Source organism: Orycteropus afer, unplaced genomic scaffold (assembly GCF_000298275.1).
Source record: "Orycteropus afer afer isolate SDZICR_OR568_19922 unplaced genomic scaffold, OryAfe1.0 scaffold00195, whole genome shotgun sequence".
NCBI lineage: Eukaryota > Metazoa > Chordata > Mammalia > Tubulidentata > Orycteropodidae > Orycteropus > Orycteropus afer.
In genome coordinates, this window is record NW_006921782.1 from 155969 (window position 1) to 180469 (window position 24501).

General features: G+C 40.2%; 2 protein-coding genes across 2 annotated transcripts in view; one reads left to right on the forward strand and one right to left on the reverse strand.

Annotated features, from left to right (window-relative positions):
- Nucleotides 1-4114, forward strand: part of ZDHHC23 (zinc finger DHHC-type palmitoyltransferase 23) — a 9437-nt gene extending 5323 nt beyond the window's left edge. The window contains exons 3-4 of the mRNA XM_007947839.1: nucleotides 1428-1595; nucleotides 3847-4114. Of these exons, the coding sequence (XP_007946030.1) occupies nucleotides 1428-1595; nucleotides 3847-4114 (436 nt within the window). The remainder of the gene's footprint in view (nucleotides 1-1427; nucleotides 1596-3846) is intronic.
- A 6799-nt stretch (nucleotides 4115-10913) lies between these two features.
- CCDC191 (coiled-coil domain containing 191) overlaps nucleotides 10914-24501 on the reverse strand; it is a 149583-nt gene continuing 135995 nt past the window's right edge. Inside the window, exons 15-17 of the mRNA XM_007947851.1 lie at nucleotides 18987-19139; nucleotides 18328-18473; nucleotides 10914-11061 (exon numbers count right to left, since the gene is read on the reverse strand). Of these exons, the coding sequence (XP_007946042.1) occupies nucleotides 10914-11061; nucleotides 18328-18473; nucleotides 18987-19139 (447 nt within the window). The remainder of the gene's footprint in view (nucleotides 11062-18327; nucleotides 18474-18986; nucleotides 19140-24501) is intronic.

Below are 24501 nucleotides of genomic sequence, written 5' to 3' on the forward strand. Positions count from 1 at the left end.
AGGATCTCCTACATAGATCCCCTTCCAAGTGGTTGACAGTAGTAGCTGGGCACCATCTAATTCTTCTTGTCTCATAGTCATTAGGCTGCAGATCAGATGGTGTACCAGTCACTAGGGCTAATTGTTTCCATGAATTTTGGTTTTCTTCATTCTTCTTTGCTTTGGATGAGGAGAGACCCATCATTGCATCTAGATGGCTGCTTACAAACTTTTAAGATCCCAGTTGCTACCTGCCAAAGTAGGAGGTGGAACAGTGTTTTGTGTAGTATGTTATGCCAATTGAGCTTGATGTCCCCTGAGACTATGGTCCTGAGCCCACAGGTTCAACTACTCGGTTCCTCTTGGTAGCTGGCTGTGACCAAGCAGTGACCACAACCTTGGAAATGGGCTCCTTTTGTACCTCCTGGCTGATCAGTAACAAAGACATATAAAGCCCGTAAGATGTAATGTACAACTTTTAAAGATAATGTTGCAGCTTTTCTGAGTAAATCTAAACAAAAGAAGATGTGATTAATTCAGATATGAATGTTATAATAAGCAATATGTTTGCATCTTTATCCCTCTTAAAGCATCTGTGTAAATGAATTATGCTTTTTATGCCTAGGATTCTGGTCACGTAGCTAGCATACTTTCAGCAGGGGACATAAGAGAGGGTAAGGATGAAGGAAATGCCAGGGGGTCTCTGGAGTGGACAAGTAAGGGGCAGCTTTTGTCTGGGGCTTTGTCTTTAGAAGTAAGCGAGTATTTTCATTTTTAGATTTCCCTCTTACCTGTATGTCATTTATTCCCACATATGTGTGTGTGGTATGTGTGTTGTCTAGTTTGCAGAGGGCCTGATTGCCTTGCCTTAAAGACAGCCTCCTCAGCCCACTTGAGCATCCTGGTGTGCAGTGGGCAGAACAGACCATCCTACACATCCTACCCCTCAGAGGGCCACAACGCATAATGTGTTTATGTGACAAGTAGTTTGCATGTTACCATATTCTTATCCACCCCCCACCATGTTCCTGACCTCTTTGGATCTTTATTATTAAAGTATATTTGAACATAAATTTTCCCATACTATAATCTTTTGATTTAGCCTAACTGATACTTATATCCTTACTGGTGTAATTACAATGTTAAATATCTTCACATTTTAGTAATAGACCTCATTTGTTATTTAAAAAAACTTGTTAGCCAAGTTCTGCTTTTTACTTCATGTTGTTATTAAACTATTAAGATTCTACTTTGCAAAGAGCAGGTAATAAATACAAGAGTACATGTCTGAGCAGACAAGTTTTTAAGTCCCTAGAAATAAAAAATAGAGGACTTACTTACTTACTTGAAATTCATACTATCCCTGTTTTAAAAGCTTTCTTCTTTACTGTATGAATTTAGAGAATTCTGAAAAGTGTATTTGTTTCTTTTCCTTGTGCTATGTGGAGGATGAATAGCTGTGTTGGAGAATCAAATCATCACGCATTTATACTTGCCCTTCTGATCTTCTTGCTTACGTCGGTGTATGGGATAATGCTCACCTTGGACACCATATGTAGAGACAGAAGTGTCTTCACAGCTCTCTTCTATTGTCCTGGAGTTTACACAAATTACAGGTGAGACATGGACATCACAGTGGAGATACCCATGGAAACAGGAATGGATGTTGCCATGAATAGGGGCTATTATTTGCTCCTAAGGAGCTCTGGTGGCACTGTGGCTAAGGCATTGGGCTGCTCCAAAAGGTAGGCATTCGAACCTACTAGCTGCTTCACAGGAGGAAGTTGAGCCAATCTACTTCTCTAAAGATTTACAGCCATGGAAACCCAGTGGGGGTTGCTATGAGTCGGAATCAACTTGATGGCAATGGGTCTGATTTTGGTTTTGATTATTTGCTCTTAGGTTAGGAGTTCTCACCCCAAAACATAGGGCATGCTGCAGGGGTGCTCAGTATCTTGTGCCATTGCCAACAAAATGGTGCAGTGGGCATGTGTGTTTTTCACAAGGATTGTTGGCCTTTTAAAAAGTAAGGCACTAAATAGGACCAGATTTAATCAGGGACTTTCAAGGTCAAATGGCTGTTTGCATGCCTAAGATAGCAATAATGAAACCAAACCAATGAAAAATTCTAGTGATCTCTGGGTATGTGTGTGATCTCTTTATTTTGACACAAATAGCAGGGAACTCTTCTTACTTTATTGAAGCTTTCTGCTGCTTTTTAGCATCTTCTTAATTAATTTCTGACCCTTTTGCGAATTTCTTACAATCTATAACCTTTCTAACCTCTATTGTTTTTTCCTGGGCTACTTGTTTTTTTTTTTTAATCACCACGCTCATGATTACTGTGGTATCTAGGTCAAAATCTCCTTAGGTATCGTTAGCTGGGACAAATTTATGTATTATAAAGATTTCATGCTATAGCAAAAGTGGATATCTTCAGCTTTGGCCCCAGCCACTCCCAGCCCTGAACACCACGGGCTTCCCTGCATGTGCTCTTTGTTCTCGTCCCTCCACCATCTTCCTGGCAGGTGCTCTGTGCGCTCTGGTTCCCAGCCTCAGCTGGGGCAGCTCTGCCAGCCCAGTGCCTTCTTGTTCTTCTCAGTCATCATTTTCAGCACAATTCCTGCTTATTCAACATAGTCCATGAACATACCTTCCCATTGTCGCTGTAGATCTAGAAATTTGTGGGCTATTAGAATAGATTGGTTTTCTTCAGGGTAAGTTTCTTTCTTCTCTGTGTTAAGAGTCTTACTATGTTGTAATATTCTTAACACCGTGAGAGATAAATGCCCTAAAGCAGAGCCTAACTATGTCACTAAGCATGGTTTGGTGGACTTTGGGCGACTGAAATGAGCAGCACTTTCCCCTCGTTGGTTCTCATCCTGCTCTGTACAGGCAGTTTGCCTCACCTCTTTGGACCTTGGCTCTTCTCTTTATGGTGAGGCCCCTGGATTTAATCATGTGAGGCCTCTTTTCTCAATGGATTTATTTCCATCTAACTCTTTGTGACTGAAAGAAAGCAATCAAATGGCTCACACTGATCAGTGGGCCCTCTTTGCAGTCATTGGAGCCATCTTGCCCTTGTTCTGTTTGGCTTGAGGAAGCTAACATTTGAAACATTGTGGTGCTTCTCCGTATCTTGTAAGTGACTGAAGGGTTTCAGGGTTGGCAGTTGTCTTATTTGTGTTTTTCTGTATTGGACTGAATGGAATGGGGATTCATAAATTTTAGCACTCTTCCTGGTCTTCCTCCCCCAGCCCAACTGTGTTGAGGAAATTTATAGCAATGTCATGGTTCCTTAGTTTTCTCATGAGTTAGGTATAACTTAGGAATTATTCTTTTAACCAACAGATGTCGAGTACTAGTCAGGCATTGTGGTACTTGTGGGAGGGGGGCTGTAAAATGCGAAGGGGGCACTCAAAACAGTCCTTGTTTTTCTAGTAAAACAGAAATATAGGCACCAATAATTATTACTAAAAAAAAAAAAAAGATGTGTTAACTATCAGAATCGAAGCTGGTTATGGACAGACAGAGGGGTAGAAAAGTGTCTTGTAGTTGGGAGGACTGGGGAAAGTGTCAGAGTCCTTAATACCAAACCCACTGCCAACAAGTTGATTCTGACTCATAGTGACCCCTATTGGGTTTCCAAGGCTATAAATCTTTATGGAAGTAGACTGCCTCATCTTTATTCCATAGAGCAGCTGTTGAGTTTGAACTGCCAGCCTTCTGGTTAGCAGCCAAATGCCTTACCCCCTATACCACCAGAACTCCTTGATACTATAGTATGTGTATAAAATGTTAGGATGGTTGTCACTTTTTTTTCAATGTGACAGAGCGGCAGTCCTGATTGGCCTTTTCTCCTCCCAGCTCAGCTCTGTCCTTCACCTGCGTGTGGTACTCTGTGATCATCACAGCAGGCATGGCCTACATCTTCCTGATCCAGCTGATAAACATCAGCTACAACGTGACCGAAAGGGAAGTCCAGCAGGCCCTGCGACAGAAGACCGGGCGCCGGCTCCTGTGCGGGCTCATCGTGGACACAGGCCAGTATAGTCGGGGCTTCCTGCGGAACTGGTACCAGTTCTCCACGTTGGGCACCCATGCAGTCCACCACCCTGCTGAGGACATTGTCTGAAGTGCCTTCTGTCCGGCTCACTGAGGGGTGGCTCTACCCTCTGACTCCCTCCCATTTTACATGTTAGTGTCCATACAGGATGTTCATTTTCACCCTTATGTTCTTAAAGGCTTTATAGGGCCATGCTCAGGTTTAGAGACTGGACTGGAAAGAAGTTAATGTTTCTGACTTGTGACTTAAGAGTTTTTTTTATCAATGCAGTAAAAGTAGAGCTACTCCTTTCCAGTCATCTTATTTATTAACTCAGTCACCAGGAGTCAAAAAGGATGTGGATTGTGAAAGCACAAATTGATGGAAGCAATTCCCATCCATTAGTATGGGAGAAAGAGCTTTGCATTAGGATAGTTTCTAGTCCCTCTTTCAATTCTTAATAGCCATGTGACCCTTAGTTGAGTCACTTCACTGAGTCTCAGGTTCATCTGTTAAGTGGGGTAGTGATGCCTTCCTCAGCTACCTCACAGAGTGGTCACGGGGGTCATGCCAGGGTTGAGGCATGTGGAAAGCACTAATGAACTGAAGCACAACAGAGGTGTGAAGTATTATGAGGAAAATCCTAAGACTGAAGAAAATGTATGTATGTCAGAATATTGAAGCCAATATTAGGATAATCAGTTTCTAGCATTTCAATGAAACAAGATTCGTGTTGTACCACATTGTACAGTCAAGAGAATTTCTTTTTGAAATATTAGATGTTAACTACTCAAAGAGGGTAGTTAGACTAGATGGATTGATGGTACAGTTCCTTTGGTTTTGAAAGGACAGTCGGTAATAATTATAACGATAACTATTGTTAGTATATTGTGCAGTGGTTGTAAGTTTAGGTGATGTGCTAGTAGGTATTTATCTTTCTTACATATTTACTGTTTGGATTTACACTATAAATAACTTCAATAGGCATTACTGTTTTCTTTCCTCTTTCCATGTTTCGTCTGGTAAGGTGCTAGCAGTCTTGTAACGATGGCAGGAAGAGGTGAACGGACACTCCTACGGGGAACACTTTACTCTCTCTCCTGGGTAGGGTGTCTGATTGATATCAAGGGCTTGAGCTTTGTTCATGTCAATGTTTCAGATGTCACCAGTTAGAGCATTAAATTGCATTAAATGGCATTCACATTATTCTGGCATGAACTTTCTTTGAGGAGTTGATTGATATCTTCCCACTTAACTTGTATATTACTTCTCATTCACCTTTCCCAGCTTCTCTAAATAAAAGTATCTCACTAGGAGAGAAAAAACAGGGTGTATATATATATATATATATATATATATATATATATATATATATATATATATATATATATATGGTTTCCACTAATAATGGATTACTGTTCTTCCCTAGCTTTTCCCAAAATAAGTTGTTTCTCATAATTGAAAATGTGTAAAAGACTAAATATTTATATAAAATGGGTCATTCTGACCTAGAGTTAAGATGAGAAAATTTGGGAAGGGGAAAATAGTCCCTGAAGTGTTTGTGTTTGTACATGTACTTTCTTGCAACTCCAAAGATAATTCATGAGTCCTTAAATTTTCCTTGGTTTATAGCTTAGTATAGGGAAAATATTGCCAGTGTTTTCCATCTTTCTGCCTGCTGCTTTAGAAAGAGATTTGTAAATGCTGATAGGAAATACTGCTACATCCTGCAACTCTACCCTCTGCAGCTAGCACCATTCCAAGACTTGCCATTAATCAGGCTGTCTTTGAGACAGTCACCACAATTCACTCAGGCTTGGGAGCCTCCTGGCATTTCTTTCCCCAGAGATGGATTGTTTAACAAATGTTAGGCTCTGAATTCTGTGGGATGAGCCAAAGAACAAGCTTGGGGATGTTAGCAGAGGCCATGGTTTCTACAGTGATGCCCTCTTCCTGGCCCAGAGTCAAAGAATTCAGTTGGAATTAAAGTTGGATGTGATATGACTAATTCCTTTCTGTAGTGGTTTTAGGTAGGAGGAGGAGTAATGATGTCAAGGGAAGCAGATGTGGCCAAAAACTGTAGTTGTCTCTTGAATGCCAGATGTAGAGCCACCTCTGATTCTTTCACAATTGATAATAAAAATCTCTAGAAACCTTAGTAATTTAAATCTCTTGCCAAATCTTTAACAACTGTCAAAATGTGATATGATGAAGGTGAGTGGTACCAAAACAAAAGAAAACAAGTCATTTGGGAGAATTGGAGATGAGCACCATCTTCTTAACAACACACCTCTGAAACAGGGTTACCTGGATACTCAGTTTCTCTCACTTGGATAAGACTCCTTATATATTATTCTGGCTTACTGAAATTAAGATACTTATTTTCAGTTCCTTGAAAACTCATGGTTGCCAGTTAACAGAAGAAAACTATTTTAAAAGCCTTACTGAAGTGTGTGTACCGAAAGGAAGGGCAAGCAGAGGCTGTCCATGGGCAGTGTTCCATAGGCCCTAGGGCAGCCTTGGTCTCTGCCTCTAGACTTTGAGCCCTTTTATGATCTGGAATTACTTGAGTGGTTTTGTTATTGGTCTTGGCTCTCTCCAGAAGGCAGAAGAATTTGCTGTGAACCCTTTTAAGGACAAGGCCCCAGTGAACGAGAAGGCACTGGGCAAAGGAGTTGCACTGTGAACTTAATCTAGCAGTCCCTTGGCCACAGGAACAAGCCTTGAACATGATCCTAGACAAGCAGGTCCTCTTATCTCGAACCACATCATCAGCTTTGCTCACTTACCGCTTAACATTACTGTCATGCCGCTGTCAACTATTCCAGGAAAAGAGAAATGGATCCATTTGAAAGATTCGGTTAAGATCAGGATTGCATGAAAGGAGATCCTTCAGTATTTAAAATGTTTCTTAATGATAAGCAAAGAGTACTTTGTGGTTATAGCTGGGCCCACCTGAAGTGAACTGACCATTAAACAACACCTCTTATAGGTTCCTGTGATGCTGCTGATAAAGTAAAGCCTTAAGCACGTTTTAGAGAAAGTGCTGCTTATTTCACCTCAGCCATAAGTGTGTTTCTATTTAGGATATTGTTAAGGTCCCTGAAAAGTCACGGAAGCCTTTGCTATCCAAGTATAGGCAGTCCCTGAGTTACAAACATTGAACACGCAACTTATAACTACTTGCCCTTTAATGTGCTACAAATATGCCCTTACTTTGGAACGACTGAACCAATCCCTACACAACAAATTCTTCATCACAGTCACCTTCACTTGATGTACGTGCAGCTTTTAAATCACTGAAAAAGCTTCTTGCCTTTTCTTACACCAAAGTAAAACTAAGTAATTTGTAAGTACAAATTCTTACTTACAGATTCTTTAAAGACAGGCACAGTACCCTGGGGACTGCCTATAGTGTCTTTCTTTGGTGAATGAAGTAATTGTTGTCTTCCACTGTACCATCTGCCTAGCAGAAAGATTGTTATAAACTTCCTGTTATGCAATAGTCCTTGGTACTTCTAATATTTTTAGCAAGAGATAATTTTTCTATACCAGAATCTTCCACTGCCAGAAACACAGTGCCAGTAAGGATCTATTCTCTGTCAACCTGACCACCTGCTTAACAGACTCACTTCCTTTGGGTAGTGTATTAGCTTTTTATTAGAAAGCTCAACTAATATAAGCAAAAATATGACATCTAGAAGCACAGTTGTACCCAAGATGTTTAAAAATTTATGTTTTTGAGGTCAAAGCTTACTTTAAAGTAGGTAAATTTATATAGACTTGGAGAGTTCTACTCTGTAATACATGGAGTTGCCATGAGTTGGAATTGACTCAACAGCAACAAGTTTGTTTTTCTTTATATGGGCTGACTGCATATTTAGCCATATTTTGGTCCCTGCAATTTGAAAATAAGCATTTCCTCAAATAAGCAATGGATTTTAGAGACCTTCACTTTAGGCACTTGTCTGGAATCTGATGTCCTTCTCATCAGCAGCTTGACAAGTATGACATTTTATATTAGATATTGCAAATGGGATGCAGGGAGAATGTGAGCCCTGTTTAACTTAGTACTGAATAAAATTCAGTGTGTTCTCCTGGATGTTTGCTGTGATTAATACAGACTTTTTTTTCTTGCTAAATTTAATCCTGTTGCTAATGGACAGTTAGCCACACTTCAGTTGGCAACAGACCAAAAACTGAATGGTTCATGGAGACAAATTCCCTAGCGGGGATGGTTGTCTCCACGTTGGGCTTATGACTTACTACTCCTCTAGCCTTCCCTATAGTACTTATCACCTCTAGAAAATTCATACTTTAAGGGTAAAGCTTTCAAAATGAGAGCTAGTCTATTTCAGTTACTGATGCAACTAAAACCCTTTATCTTTACAGATGGAGCCATTGAAAAGATGCCATATTACATAACTCAAAAGCTCAACTCATTGTGATCCTATGTTTGTGGTGTCAGGGCTTTGGAGCCTTTTCATTTGATTCCATTTCTGAGTCTGACGTTAGGATAAAGGAAATCAAGGAATATTTATTTCATATTGGATACTTAATACCTAATGTAACTAGCCCAACAACACTAAAGGGGATTTCCAAAGCCAACCTGGACGCTGTGTGCTGAACTGTTTTTATACTTGTATTCATATCCTCTTAATCACCTCAGACTCAGACACAAGGCCTTTTAAATGGAAATTTAAAAAATTACTGCCATTTATGTCAAATAATGTACTGTGACCAAGTTGTTTAAATGGAAAATAAAGTGCTTTCTTTAAAGGAAAACAGTTCTATTTCTTGGTATGTTTCTACTGAGCATTAAAGAGAAACCCTGTATTGTAGTTGTACTGCCTCTCTACTGCCTAAGTTTTCCCAGCCTGGGGCTCTGTCCTGAACCTGAAACTTTCATTTTCCTAGTGCTTATTTTTCCAGTTTTGTAGGTCAGGAATACTGCTTATGTCAGCAGTAAACATCTCAAATTGTATCATCTCTAAGATATTAAAGGAAACAGCATCAACATTATTTTCTTTACGTCTCTTCAGATTATGACTCTTCATTAAGTAAAAAGATCTAGAGGTGGCCCAGTCAGAGTATGGCCTGAAAACTCAATTTCTAGTTGATGCTTGAGTTGTTGTTGTTGTTATGTGCCGTCGAGTCGGCCCCGACTCATAGCGACCCCTCCTTGGGTTTCCGAGGCAGTATCACTACGGAAGTAGGATTGCCCAACCTTCCTTCCGAGGAGTGGCTGGTGGGTTTGAACCGCCAGCCTTCTGGTTAGCAGTCAAGTGCTTTTAGCCACTATGCTACCAGAGCTCCTTGATGCTTGAGATGAAGTGAAAATAAAATAGAAAGCTTATGAGAGAAAAACTTTATGGAATTTCTTCAGGCCCCTGGCATGTTTACATAAGGGATTCACTGTTCTTTGTCTACAGGCTTGGTATTAAAGTAAAACTGGTATTTGATTTCTGGGTGCTAATATCAGCAAATACCTTAGACCTGTGCCATACTTAAGTATAAACAGATATTGAATTAGATAGAAAAAAGATGAATCACTTTTAGTCCCATTTTCTTTAGTAGCCTTTAGTCTTAAAAATAAAAATTTTAAAAAATGAGTTTTTAGATGACAATTGTATAGTCATTAAAGGAAAAGATATATAGGGACAAAGATCATGTAGAAATAAAAGTCATTTTAGGGCGGGTGTGCTATCCTATCTGAGTAAAGCCACACATACTCCATGAAAAAATGAGGTAAAAGTCATTTTGTAGGTGGTGTCACTACATATTCCTTCTAGGGAGTAAGAAAACATCAGGATGATTCATTTGATGACCACAGAAATTTATTTTACCAACTCAGATTTTCAACACACCAAATAGTAGTTTCCTTGGGACTGGAAAGGACTTTCTTGTTTTACTGCGTACATTAATTTACTTGACTGCATTACTGGACTAGGAGAATTTGTTAGAATAAACATGTATTTTGTTACAAAGTTTTTTTTTCTAGCAGTTGATTCTCTAAGTTCACAGAAGGCAGCATTTTATCAGTCTTACACTTCATAGCACACCTTAAAGATGAAAACTTCCTTGGAATTGAAGATAACACCTATTTCAATACATAGGTCTGAGGTGAGGACTAGATGACAAAAAATTTGAGTGTATTATATAGGAAGTGCAATCTGGAGCATGAACAGACATTTTAATTGCTGTTGTTGGATTGCATTTGATAGTTACTAGCTTTTGGAATAGAACCTCATGCTTACCGAGGTACACTCAAGAGAAGTCTCTTTTGTGTCTCAGTTTCTCTGAAATCAGGATAAGCTGCTACTTTCTGCAGCAAACTTTCACCACACCTTTTGAAACAGATTTCCATCCAGGTGGCCAGAGGGGGTGGGGTCTGGTAGGATGCATGTTTCTGATGCTAAGGTACTAGAAGACATCTTATGCCTTCTTTTCTGAGTATTTATTACTTTTCTATTAAAGGTACATTTAGAAACAATTCATGTTATGCTATAAAGGCACATATTTTCCTTCTCAGCTTCAGGCCAATAACACTTGTTCTTTTTAAAGTTCATTATGATAAAAATAAATAGGATGCATTTGAATAGTGGAGCTCTAGACTGTTCCTTTGGAATGATCCTGTTGTGATAAATGCTTTAGTAATCCAGGAGAAATCAAAGGATATACAAATTTTTAAAATAACTCCTTTGATCCAAGAAGTATCTGACAGAAAACAAACCAGCATGTATGCAGTATGTATGCAGGTGGATGGGTGGTGATAACAAAAACACACATTATGGACCAGTTGCGATTCCTCTTCCAGGCACTGCACTAGTTCGTGTTCGCTGCACCTCAAAGACCTTTACACAAGGGCTGTGTGTTATTGAGGGTCCAACTAATAAGGTGGTGCCAGCATCTGGAAGTCTGGAAGAATTTCAGCTACCTTCCTACGGAGTTGCTCTCTCCTTTCTTCTTTTAATCTTTCCTCTTTCATAAATCTTGCAGACTGCTTCCATGTGTGAAATGTGGTCTTGAAAATCCTCCTTTAAAAATAAGAGGAAAAAAAAGTGAAATACTAAGGAAAAATTTGACTTTCTATCTGAAGTATATTAATTATAACATTTATAAATAATTATGTGAATAAAATGTTACATAAAGTGTGTGGAAATCACAATTGGGATTCAGACAGAAGTTGTATGAAGAAAAGAAAGCAACAAAAGGGGGTAAGAGTGGCAGGTTATTTTTGTTTTCAGTCGGGTGGTGAGGCAAACCCTCTCTGAGGAGATGGCATCTTGTACCACCAACGATACTGCAAGCTATGAGACACCTCAGTTGTGATCACAACCTGTACATTCCTGCCAGGAATGACAATATCAGCAAGGGTCCATCAGCCAAAGCCCCCAAGCGAAGATACTGGACAATTCATGCTGCATATGCCATTACAGGCACTGAGGCCTTGGTCCAGCTTAGAAATATATTTTAAAAACTGTTGGTAACTCATCAACAACAAAATAAGAATAGCAGTCTTGAATTTCTGTTGAGGAAAAAAAAAAAAAACTGAACATCAAGTTCTTGAAGCACTTCTGTAGGGATTACAACTCAACATAAGTATCTTCACAACTAGACCAATAAGCCAACACTATGATAAATGAGTAAAAATTGAAGTTACAAGGATTTCATTATACTTGGATGCACAACCAATACTTATGGGAGCAGCAGTCAAGAAATCTAATGACGTAATTACACTGGGCAAATCTGCTGCAAAAGACCACTTTAAGTGTTAAAAGCAAAGATGCCACTCTGAAGAGTAAGGTGCACCTTGACCTAAGTCATGGCATTTAAAATTGCCTCATTTGCATACCAAAGATGGGCAAGAGTAAGGAAGACCGAAGAATTGATGCCTTTGAATTACCGTGTTGCTGAAAAATACTGAATATACCATGGATTCCAGAAGAACGAACAATCTGTCTTGGAAAAAGTACAGCCGGAATACTGTTTAAAAGTGAGGATGGCAAGACTTTGGACATGTTATCAGGAGCGACAAGCTTTTGGAGAAGGACATCCTGCTTGGGAAAGTCAAGAGTCAGAGCCAAAAAGGAAGACCTTCCACGAGATGGGCTGACACAGTGGCTGCAACAGTGGGCTCAAACATGGCAAGGGAGGGTGCAGCAAAACGGGGCCGTGTTTCGTTCTGTTGTACATGGGGTTGTTATGAACTGGAACTGACTCGATGGCAACTAATAACAAGGACAGCATCATGTTCTGGAAAAATGGTCATGTAGGGTCTTACGATGAAACTGAGAATCTCTACTGTTGTAGGAAGGAATGCTATGACCTTTTAGGATAGCACTGCTATGGGGTTTACTAGTGCCCATGACAGCTGAGCATTAGGGACATAAAGGTAAGAAGATAGTATGCCTGGGGGAGGGTAAAGGGGTCAACAGACAATTTCAATACAGTGGGGACAGTATAATGATGGAGACAGTCACCCCGATTGGCAGTCATGAGCATCAGTAGTTTTGGGAAGAATGTCTTAACTGAATTTTTGCCAGGCAAAGAAAACACTTTCCTAGAAGAGGACACATCTTAAGTAGAGGAGAAGAAGCAAGACTAGTATAATGTGTATAAAGAATGACAAGCTGAGTTCTGTCGTTGAAACAAAAGTGCAGAGGTGCTAAGTTTAAACTTTCACAACTAGAGGCACAAATAAGATAGGTTCTGGGCCTCTTGACTAATGAAGTCCAGCAATTCATCTTAATCTTCATTGATTTTATGGATGTTGATTGCTTGGCATTTTTGATAATGTTGATTTTTATTGGAGGGGGTATTACAGTTAAAAAAAAAAAAAAAAAAAACACCACCACAAAAACCTAAGAACTGGAGCTGCTGCATTTTTTTTCCCTCTCTCATCCATCTGGTCCACCATTTACAACTTCCTGTATTTGGCTGTAAGGAGCTCTGGTGGCATAGTGCCTGAGGCATTTGACTATTAACCAGAAGACTGGTGGTTCAAACCCACTGGCCACTCCACAGAAGGAAGACAGGGGCAATCTACTTCTGTAAAGATTTACCACCTCAGAAACCCACTAGGGATTGCTGTCAGTCAGAATCAAGTCGATGGGAGTGAGTTTGGTTTGTTTTTTCGTACTTGGCTATATGGCCCACTCCCCATCCTTGACCCTATCTCCCATTCTACCAGCTCTTCACGTCTGTTTTCTTACCTCTACATCTTAACTTCCACTATTCTATCCTAAAGGAGCTCTGGGGGTGCAGTGGTTAAAGCATTCAGCTGCTAACCAAAAGGTTGGTAGTTTCAACCCACCAGCTGCTCTGCAGGAGTAAGATGAGGCAGTCTACTTCTGTGAAGATTTATAGCCACGGAAACACTAAGGGGCAGTTCTACTCTATCCTGTAGGGTTGCTGTGAGTCAGAATCAATTTGATGGCAGTGGATTTGCTTTTTGGGTTTTACCCTAAGTGAAATGCTCTGCCCACTGGGGAAGTCTTCCTAGATCAGCTTTGCCTACATTTTACTTTCCTTCCTCTGAGCTGTGAAAGCACATTGTCACTATCACTGGTTTGGCACTTACAGCCAGTTACCTGTCTTCTCGTCCTTCCCTCTCTATCTATGTGTCTGTGTATGTATGTATGTATATACTACCTGTCTATTACATTTTCTACTAAACTATGAGATCCAGGGATAATGTTACTATTTTTTGTTTGACAAATATGTGCATACATTTATATACATAAATTATATATAGATCTATTGTATAAAAAATGTGATGTAAGTCACAAAAGTAGGGGTCCTTACCTGGGGTCCACAAACACCTTGGAATGTTATTTAAATTGTATATGATTTTTCTATGAGCATTTTTTGGGATGCATCTCGGTAGTTTTCAGTATTTCAGAGAGGTCTATGACTGTAAAATGGTTAATAAGAACCACAGTCCTACAGCAGTATTAGAAAAATGACCCATCTTTCTTTCATATACCTTTTTGACTAACCACATTTGTGGGGAATTAGTTCAGGTGAGAAAAACAGGACAAGTGCATAGCTCAGCTCTGACTACACAACTGTATGATGACTGCTGATAATAAGGCATGGAGACCTCTGTTAGTAGTACACTGCTGTAGAGTCGGATCCGACTCACAGTGACCCCTCCTTGGATTTCCAGGGCAGTATCACTACAGAAGTAGATTGCCCAACTTTCCTTCCAGGGAGTGGCAGGTGGGTTTGAACCACCAGCCTTCTGGTTAATAGTCAAGAGCCTTAGGCACTAGGCTACCAGAGCTCCCAGAGACCTCTTTGTTAGCCTGTTACAAATGACAGGTGCATACACTATCTAAAAGTACTATCAAGAAAATTAAACTTCCCATTCTTATTAGGAATCATCTTTCTCAACATTATTGCAATTTAAAGATCAGGTCTGAGGCCAACAGATGTCTCTCCTTCCCTTTCATCTTTTCTGTACAATATTCTTTCATTCATATCAAATTAAGAACTTTTTTTATTTAATGTTGAAGTTCCTTTTACAAGACCTGTGACTTTTAATATTAGTGCCAATCCTGCAATAAAATTCATTCATTCATTCACCATTTACTATGCACTATGTACTGGGCACTTTGCCAAAAACTGTGAAAGCAGCAGTAAGACCTGGTGCTTCTACTCTACCAAGAGGGACAGATGATAAACATGCAAACAATAATTTATATAATTTCATAGAGTTGTAAGTGCTGTGAAGGAAATAGGGCAGGTTAATGGGATAGACGGGGATGGAAGTAGGTTGGTCAGAGGAGTTATATTTGAATGATGATGAGGAGGAAGCCCTGTGAAGGTCTGGGCCATGGGAGAGTTCTGAATAGGAGTAAGCTCTGCCTGTCTGAGGAACACTGTAGGACATCAATGGGGCTGGGACATGGTGAACAAGGAACAAAGTGGGAAGTGATGAAGTCACAGCAATGCTTTTTCATGAAGTAGATAGTGCCCGGGAATTTATTTGCTGAATGTATGAATTCCTACACTGATTTCATAACCTCAAGCCCTGAACAGAACCACTGTCTTACTATGGTATGTTATAGTTTCCAAGTGAGGTTGAATTAGAAAAATGGGGAGGAAGACTAATAAAGCAAGAAGACAATGTTTTGGGGTCACAATACTTGGAGTCCAGGCTCTACCGTTAGTTATTTGTATGCCTTGGACAACTCACATTGCTACTTATAGTGTCAGTTCCCTTGCCTGAAAATGGAAAACAGTGCCATCTGCCCTCTCTGCCCACTGGCTTACACTGTGATCAGATGGAAGGATGTGTGTGAAAGTTCTCTCTAACCACCCTGCGCAACATCAGGCAGCTGCCCCAAATGACTCTCCCGGCCTGTATATTGTGGCTGAGAAACATAACAAAGGCAGCCAAAAAGGATGCTTAATGTAATAACAATGACAGTAAACACACACACACACGCAAAATAGCTTTTGTTTTGGGCCAATTAATGCATTAAATGAGTTACTGTGTTATGCTGTTTAGTCTTCACAAGATCGATTCTCTCGTTTTCTCATTTTACAGAACAGGAGCAGGAGGCTTCGAAAGGTTAAGTCACTTGGTCCAGGCTTACACAGACACTGACTCATAAACTTCAAATGCTAAAGCTCAAGCATTTTATTTAAAATCAAAGCCTCTGAATACCCTCCTTCAGTGCCTCTTTATTTTTGACAAAATTATAAATAAACTTGCTTATCTGTTTTCTCAGGTCAGAGCTTTTCTGTCTATAAATTAAACAAAAATGAGCAGGTTTTGTTGGAGGTGGGCATCCTTGTGGCAACAAGGTGAGAAAAATATTGTGAAGAACAGAGACACACACATATGCACATATACACAAATGAAAACAAACCGTCACAACACACCTATACAGTATTCTTCATACCTACGAACTTGGAGGCATCACTGAATATGCCAACCATAGTACCTGATGCTCATGAGGAATGACCTCAAAACACCAAAAAAGGGCAAATCATTATTACTATTTTTTTTTTTTCACTCTCAAAGGGAAAAGCATAATGAGATTTAGGAAAGCAAAACTTACCTCTATGGAATACTTCATTCCTCAAATATGCTGGATTAAATATGATGTCAGTGTATTATAACTATCAATTTGACATACGTACAATTCCATTTATAGAAAGTTCAAAACCAGTACAATTCCATTTATAGAAAGTTCAAAACCAGGCAAAACTATAATGTTGAGAGCTGCATACTTAGGAGGTAAAAGTGAAAATGAAAGCAATGATGTGTTCATCATCAAAGTCAGGAGAGTAGGTATCTTTAGGAGGGACAGGGGCTTAAGATTGGGAAGGAGCCTGTGGGAGTTTCTGGGGTCCAAAAATGTTCTAGCTCTTGACCTCAGTGATGGTGACATGAGTGTCCACAGGAAGTCACTGAGCTATATTTGTATGATTTAAGTACTTTTCTATATTTCACAATAAATTTTTTATAAAAAATGAACTTAAAAAAAACCCAAAACCCCACAACTGTTCTGATTACCTAATGCCACTCTGACAAGAACATACCACAAATAGGACGGTTTGAACAAACAGGAGTTTATTCCCTTACAGTTTGGAGGCTTTAAGTCCAAGTTCAAAGTGCCAGGCTCTAGGGGCTGGGTGAAAGCCCCTCCACCTTAGGCTTCAGCTCTGCCTCCTGCTCCCAGCCCACTGGAGCTAGAGGCGTTTCTTCACTCAGACAGCTGCTGCTTGCTGAGGCTGGCAAACCCAAGGCTGAGTAAAAAGGCACAGTCCCGATGTTACCAAACCACACGACAGGCCATTACTTCAAGTCCATTTTAAGTCCCAAGCTCAGCAAAGCATGGCAGGTTGCTGAACAACGACATGGCTACATTCAGGCTCCAAGCATGCCATTAACTAGAGACCATTCCCCAAGGCTTCTCTTTATATACAAGAAGCAGACCACATCCTTAAGGCAGCTACTCAGCTGCTCACAGTAGATTCCACCATGGAGTTGATTACCAGTCTCATCATGGGGAATACTACATCCAGCTGCCCAGTCACTTAACCAGGACCAGCCAAGTTGACACACGAACTTAACGACCACAAACTAATAAAGAATACAGTGCATCTACTTTGGTTGTTTCATGTATTTCACATCATTTATTCTCTTCACAGTCCCTGTGAGAGAGAGAGACAGGAATCTTCCTTGTCCTCATCTTCAGTTCCAGGGGGCTCACCTTCTTGCCCTCACCCATACAGTCAGAGGGTGAGCTGGGACTCCCACTTGTGCCTGGTGTCTCCAAGTGCCCTGATCTCACAGTCTCCACACTGTCTGTTCAGACACAGTCCAGGCATAAAAAGTATTGCAGAGCAATTGTGAAGTGAGCAAATGCCCAAAGGGCAAGGAGGCTGCATCTTCTGGCCTCCTCTAACCCCACAAAAGGAAGACAAAATCACAATCAGTAGCCCAAGGCCTATTCCTGTGAGGCTAGACATGCTGCCTCTCTCCAGCCCTTTCACCAACCCTAACACCAACTGTTCCTCCTGCAGCACTCACCACCTCTATGCTGGGTTCAAAAATTCACTGCAGTGGACACATAGAACTCACAGATTATGGGGTTTATTAGGGAAGCAATAGGCTACAATTCAAGTTCAGGAATATGCTCAGTCTCCCTCAGCCCGCTGTCTCTCAGCCAACAGTCTCTCTCCCAGCACTGCATGTCTCTTGGTGTCTCTCTCAGCAGTGCATGTCTCTCGCGTCTCTCTCTCAGCAGCGCATATCTCTTGTGTGTCTCTCTCTCAGCAAGTGCATGTCTCTTAGGAGTGCATTTCTCTCAGCAGCACGTCTTTCTCAGCTAGCAGTCAGAGAGACTTCTGCCTCTAGAAGGGCTCCTTTTGAGCCTGGCAGAGTGACCACTAACCAATCCTAACGTCAGAATTCTATACACCTGAGAAAGCACGTGAAAATTACTTTGTGTTGCTCCCAACAGAAATACTCCAGTGGATAACTTCAACAATCAGGAGCTACTCAGCTGCTCATGGCAAGTTCTACTATGGAGTTTACAAAGACTTATGGCTAGAAAAGCCACACAATGTAATGTACTGCACTGCAGCAAGTAATTTTGCCTCATAGCAATCCCTCCTTGGTTTCCAAAGTGGTATCTCTACAGAAGTAGATTGCTCAATCTTCCTTCTGAGGAATGGCTGGTGGGTTTGAATCACTAGCCTTCTGGTTAGCAGTCAAATGTCTTATGCACTATGCCACCAGAGCTCCCAAGTGAATTTCCTTAGAGATCAAAAAAACTTACTTGTCACTATATTCCACAGCAATCAGGTACTTGCTCTGAGAATCAATCTTGGCCTCCCTGACCACATTAAGCCAGGCCCCAAACATCTTCTTCTGAAGAAAACGTGCATAAAGTATTCTTGCTGCTGCTTCTAGATCAGTCAGGTACTGGGAAATGAGGACAGGAATAGAAGTGAGAAAAACAGTATTAGTAGACAAAGAATTAATGCAAAAGAGAGAACTGAAACAGAAACAAAACAAACTAGAGGCATAAAGACAAAAAGTAGCCATGGTAGCCAACATAATATACTCTCTAATGTATTAATAATAGTAATAATAGGACCAGAGGGGTAGAAACAGTTATAGGACTATGGAAGCAGATTATTAGTAAACTGGAGCACTATGGGATCAGAAACAAGAATGGGTATAAAAACAAAGCTGATATAATGATACATTATGGTTATACAGATGAGCACTGTTAAAAGAAACATTTGTTTAAGATTTTATATTAATAAAAAATTAATATGACATTTCCAAATTCATTTCAAAGCAACAAACTGGATTGACTACACTGTTGCTGAGGGAAAAAAAGATGACCACAGGTACTCTGGATTCTGTCTAGTTGTCTTACATAGGACTGAGCAGTTAGATCTGTGTACAGCACCCTTCCCTGTGGCGTACCTGTAGCCAGCTCCAGATGACTCTCCTAAGCAGTATTTGGGAATAAAACTGGTCAGCCCGGGCTGCCTTTCTAGCCAAGCTTTGATGAGTGGACTGGAACCAGGCCAGCAGGCATTTCCTTTGTACTGCCAAAGAGTGATGTTCTTTGGCCACCTGGACAATTTTTTAAAATGAGAAAAGGAAATTACTCCTTAAATTTTAAATCATTAAAAGAAACATACTTCACCTTGGCAAAAGTTCCTATAACCCACATGTTACTAGAGAGAATAATCTTGAGGTATATTCAGCCTGTCTTCTAAAAGCTTTGACATTAGGCCCTATTATCTGGGGGTTTTAGAGGCACATCATGCACAGCCTCTCAGTGCTAATTCCCTGAACATAACAGTGACTGACTGGTTATTAAGGAAATGTAATAGACAACCTCCAAAGCCATGATTTCACTTGCACTAAGTTTTGGAGTGGGTGGCTGGCACATTCTTGGTTGGTTCTCCTGGAGCTTGAACAGCAACTCCATAACAAACCCTTCTCTCTGATGTATTTAACCACTGTCCAATTGAGGAAATGCCAATACTTTCAATTAGTGTTGTAGAATGAGCTGTCACCAGCATTGAAATTTAGATATTACCAATAAACCACAAAACCATCTGATAGAAAAATAATATGATGAATAATCTAATTTCTTACCAACTTAAAAGGCTCAAAGTATCATTCTATCAAAATAAACATACAATTCATAGTTTATAGATTTTAAAAAGTAACAGTTATATTCTTTCAAGAGGTATGAGGGAAAATCCCTTCTTAGTCATCACCAGACAATTTGACATTTTTCTAAGCTTGGTTAGCCATGCAGCAATGTGACATGATCGATTCAGTGAGTCTCTTGGCCAAAATGACCATCAAAGGAGGGCTCTGGCACCCAAGAGTGCTCCCTGTCCTTACTCATCCCAGTATGGGAACCAAAAGGCAATGGGAGCCAGTAACACATGGCCTCCTACCTTCCCTCCTCTTCACCCTCTGGAAAAACACAGAAACAGAAGGAAAAATATTATCAGATCAGAAGGCCTCTAAGGAGTTCTGAAAATGGTTGCTGGAATACGTGGAATACAGCACATGTGAGTTTCAGGGAATGAATCTATGGGATAGTGCTAAATAAATCTTCTGGAAATGTTATGAACAAGTCAGGAACTAATGGGACCCTCCTCTTAATTTTTTTCTGTACTGCCCCCCCCTCAGAAAACAACTCTCAGTGGTGAAGGAACTGTCTCTTCCTCTCACTGTCGTCTAGAAGTTCTCATTTTACTTTTTATTTCCAACTTGTAGTTGGCTTCTCTATATACCTCTAAATGCTTCCTACCTAGAATGAAAGGCATGACAAAACTGGACATGAGTCTTGGAGGGGAAGGGTTGCTGATTTCCACTCTACCTTTGTAACTAATGTGCTATGTGACCTTAAGCAACTAATTTCTCTTCTCTAGGACTCAGTTTTCTTATCTAGAAACAGAAATAAGGAGGTTTGCTGAATGTTCTAAAGTTCTATTATCTTTTTGTGATAGATAGAATAATGACCCCCTCCCTCCAAAAATGTCCAAGTTCCATTCCCTGGAACTAGTGAATATGTTACCGTACAAGGTAAAAGAAACTTTGCAGATGTGACTAAGTTAAGGATCTTGAGATGAAGAGGTTATCCAGGATTATCCAGGTGGACCTGAAGTGTAATTATAAGTATGGTTATAAGAGGGAGGTAGGAGGATCAGAATCAGAAGCAGGAATTACGATGACAGAAGCAAGAGATTGGGTGATATAATCTAAGGGCTATGAACCACAGAAAACAAGTAGCTTATTTGTTGTTGTTGTTATGTGCCATTGAAGCTGAAAAGGCAAGCAAACATTTTCCTCTCAGAACCTCCTGAAGAAACCAGCTCTGTTGACACCATGATGTTAGCCCAGTGGGACAGATTTTGATCTTATGACCTCTAGAACCATAAGATAAATTTGTGTTGTTTCAAGCTATTAACTCTGATGTAATTTGTTACAGGAGCAAGAGGAAACTAATATACTTGTTATGAATCAGAGGTAATTTCTCAAACATGGTGCCCAGACCACTTACACCAGAATCCCTTGGGCTGCTTTAAAATGCAGATTCCCTGATTCCCCAACTCATACCTACTGAGAATACATGGAGATAGGACCAGGAATGTGTACTTTTATATGTTCTCCAGATGGCTTTATGAAGAGAAAAGTTTGGAAATACTGGTTTCTATGTTTTCTGTTTTTATTTTAATTGTATTTTCTACATTCAAAACCTATATTATCATTTAAAAATGTTAAATTCTTATGAATATATTAAAAACATGAAATTTTATTATTATTTTTACTAATTAATAACATTTATTGCAGTAAATTTTATGAATTAAATTTTACATATTTTTTTCAGTTTTACTCAGTTAAAAAATAAGAAGGAAAAAGAGCTGGTAAGTAAATAAGAATGAGTCCATCCATTCTCTGTCTGTTTTCCCTTTGTATGTTGTTGTTGTTGTTGTTGTTTGCCGTCGAGTCGGCCCTGACTCATAGCGACCCCTCCTTGGGTTTCCGAGGCAGTATCACTACGGAAGTAGGATTGCCCAACCTTCCTTCCGAGGAGTGGCTGGTGGGTTTGAACCACCAGCCTTCTGGTGAGCAGTCAAGTACCTTAGGCACTATGCTACCAGAGCTCCCTCCCTTTGTATATTAATAATGAAAAACAAAGAAATGAACAAAAAGCCATTATAAAACAAAACAATTCTCTGGGGACCAAGATGGCAGCTTAGTCAGACACACCATACCATGCCTCTACATCAAAGATTTGAGAAACCAAGTAAAACAGATGCAGATGACAATCCTGAAACCCTGAGCAGCAAATGGAAGGATGAAAAACAGAACTGAACACCAACTGGAAGAAGAAATTAAAAGAACACAGGAAAAGAGCAACATGCTCTGCTAGGCATCCTAGTTCATTGTGGCCATCATGAGACAAAGCCTTTGGTGAACCAGGAAGGTGAAGCACAGGAAGGCATCTTCACAGCATTCCCAACAAGAGACAGAGAAGCTGTGTAGACACACCGAGAAGGAAGCAAAGTGAGCAGGAGTTCCAGGGATCCTGGCTCCACAGAGTAGGGAGGGAGCCTGGACTCAGAGTCAGCTATACTCACAAGCATCAATCCCAGACCATCAAGGTGGGTGGTGCACACAAAACAATGGCTCAACAGAGTGTCAATGGGATGTCCTTCCCCCAACTGGACTCTGAAAAGGCCCCCTCCTCACACTTGGTCAGGGGCAGATGCCACATGCCTACTTGACCACCAAACAACCCCTCCTGTGACTTTGTGAGCAGTGGCAGGCATGCTCCTGTAAACCACTTGCCTGTCACCCACCCCTCACTGACTTGATAAGCAGCAGCAATTATGCTCTTACATGCCCACCTGCCCTCCGCCCACCCCCCGACCTGGCAAACATAAGTATCCATTCTCCCCCATTCTCACCTACTTACCTCTCATACTCTGTCCCAGTGAGAAGCAGTGTCTGCACTCTTGTGCACTCACTTGCCTGTCTTCCACACCATTGGACCAATGACAGATGGTGGCCAATGGCCCAGAGAGGCCACCCACAGACACTCTGCATGACCAGTGAACAAAGACTTATACTCAAACTGCCAGCCACAGCTCTGCACACCTGGAGACATGTGGTGGGCACTCCAGTGCTGCCAGATGAACAACCAGCATACTATGCCCACCCTGCCCACTCATGTATATCAAAACAAAACAAAACAAAACAAAACGTAAGAACAAAAGACACAAACATATAATAAAAAATAAATAATACCTTAATGCCTTGGAAACAACAGATAATATGAAAGCATATAAATAACCATGACAAGCTGGCTCAAGCTTTACAATGAAGAAATAATAAATAGAACCCTCTAAGAGATCAAGGGAAATACAGACAAATGAAGAAAAACAAAGAACTATAGAATAATTCAGGAAAACAATGCAAGAATAAAATGACAAAATAAATAGACAATTAGAAATCATATGAAAACAGCAACAAGAAATCCAGAAGTTAACTATAAAATTTCAGAAACAAATAACTCAATGGGAGGATACAGGAGTAGAATTAAAGCAATGTAAGATAGGATCAGTGAAATGGATGACAAATCTCTTGACACTAACTTGTTTGAGTATCAGTCAGAAAAAAGAATGAAGAAAGCCTGAGAATTATGTGGGACACTATGGAGAGGAACAGCCTACATATGATCAGAATTACAGAACAGAAGCAGCCAGAAAAAGCACAGAGAGAAGTTTTGAAGATTTGCTGGCAGAAAATTTCTTTAATACCTTGGGGTGGTTATAGAACTTTCAAATGGAGGGGATGTCAAGGCGATAAAAGACTCAGGGAGTTTTAGGAAAATAAAGGTGTATTTTATAAGACAATAAACTTAGGAAGATAAAAGTGAATTTCAGGGTAACCACAAAGAAAATTAACAATCTTACTCATTAAAATAAAAAAGAAGAAAATAATAAAGACAGTATAAACACAAAATCAAAAACATCAAAGAAAATGAAAAGAAAACTTACAAACAAAAAAACACAGCACAGAAAATTAAGCAGAACAAAGAAATCATCATCACCACAAAAATAGCATAACAAAATGACAGCCATACATATAAATAATTTATACATTATTTATAATCACACTGAATGTTGTTGTTGTTGTTGTGTGCCGTCGAGTCGGCCCTGACTCATAGCGACCCCTCCTTGGGTTTCCGAGGCAGTATCACTACGGAAGCAGGATTGCCCAACCTTCTGGGCAGTGGCTGGTGGGTTTGAACCGCCAGCCTTCTGGTTAGCAGTCAAGTGCTTTAGCCACTATGCTACCAGAGCTCCTAATCACACTGAATATAAATGGTTTAAATGCACCAGTCAAGAGAGAGACAGAAGCAGAATGGATTGAAAATATGTATATATGAACCATCAATACGGTGGCTACAAGAAATACACCTTAGACACAAAGACATAAACAAGCGAAAAAACAAAGGATGGAAAAAAATGCACCAAGTAAACAGTAACCAAAAAAGAGCAGGAGTGGCAACATTACTCTCTGATAAAACAGACTTATAGCAAAATTCACCAGTGACAAAGAAGAGCATTATATGACGATTAAAGTGATAGCTTACCAAGAGGACATAACTATAATAAATATTTGAACACCCAATTACAGAGCTCCAAAATACTTGGACCAAACTTTAACAGCATTGAAAAGAGAAACAGTTCTACAATAATAGGAGATTTTAACACACCACTCCAGATGAAGGACAGAACAACTACAAAGAAACTCAACAAAGATATGTTGTTGTTATGTGCTGTCAAGTCGGACCCGAATCATAGTGACCCCTCCTTGGGTTGCCGAGGCAGTATCACTACGGAAGTAGATTGCCCCATCTTCCTTCCGAGGAGTGGCTGATGGGTTTGAACTGCCATCC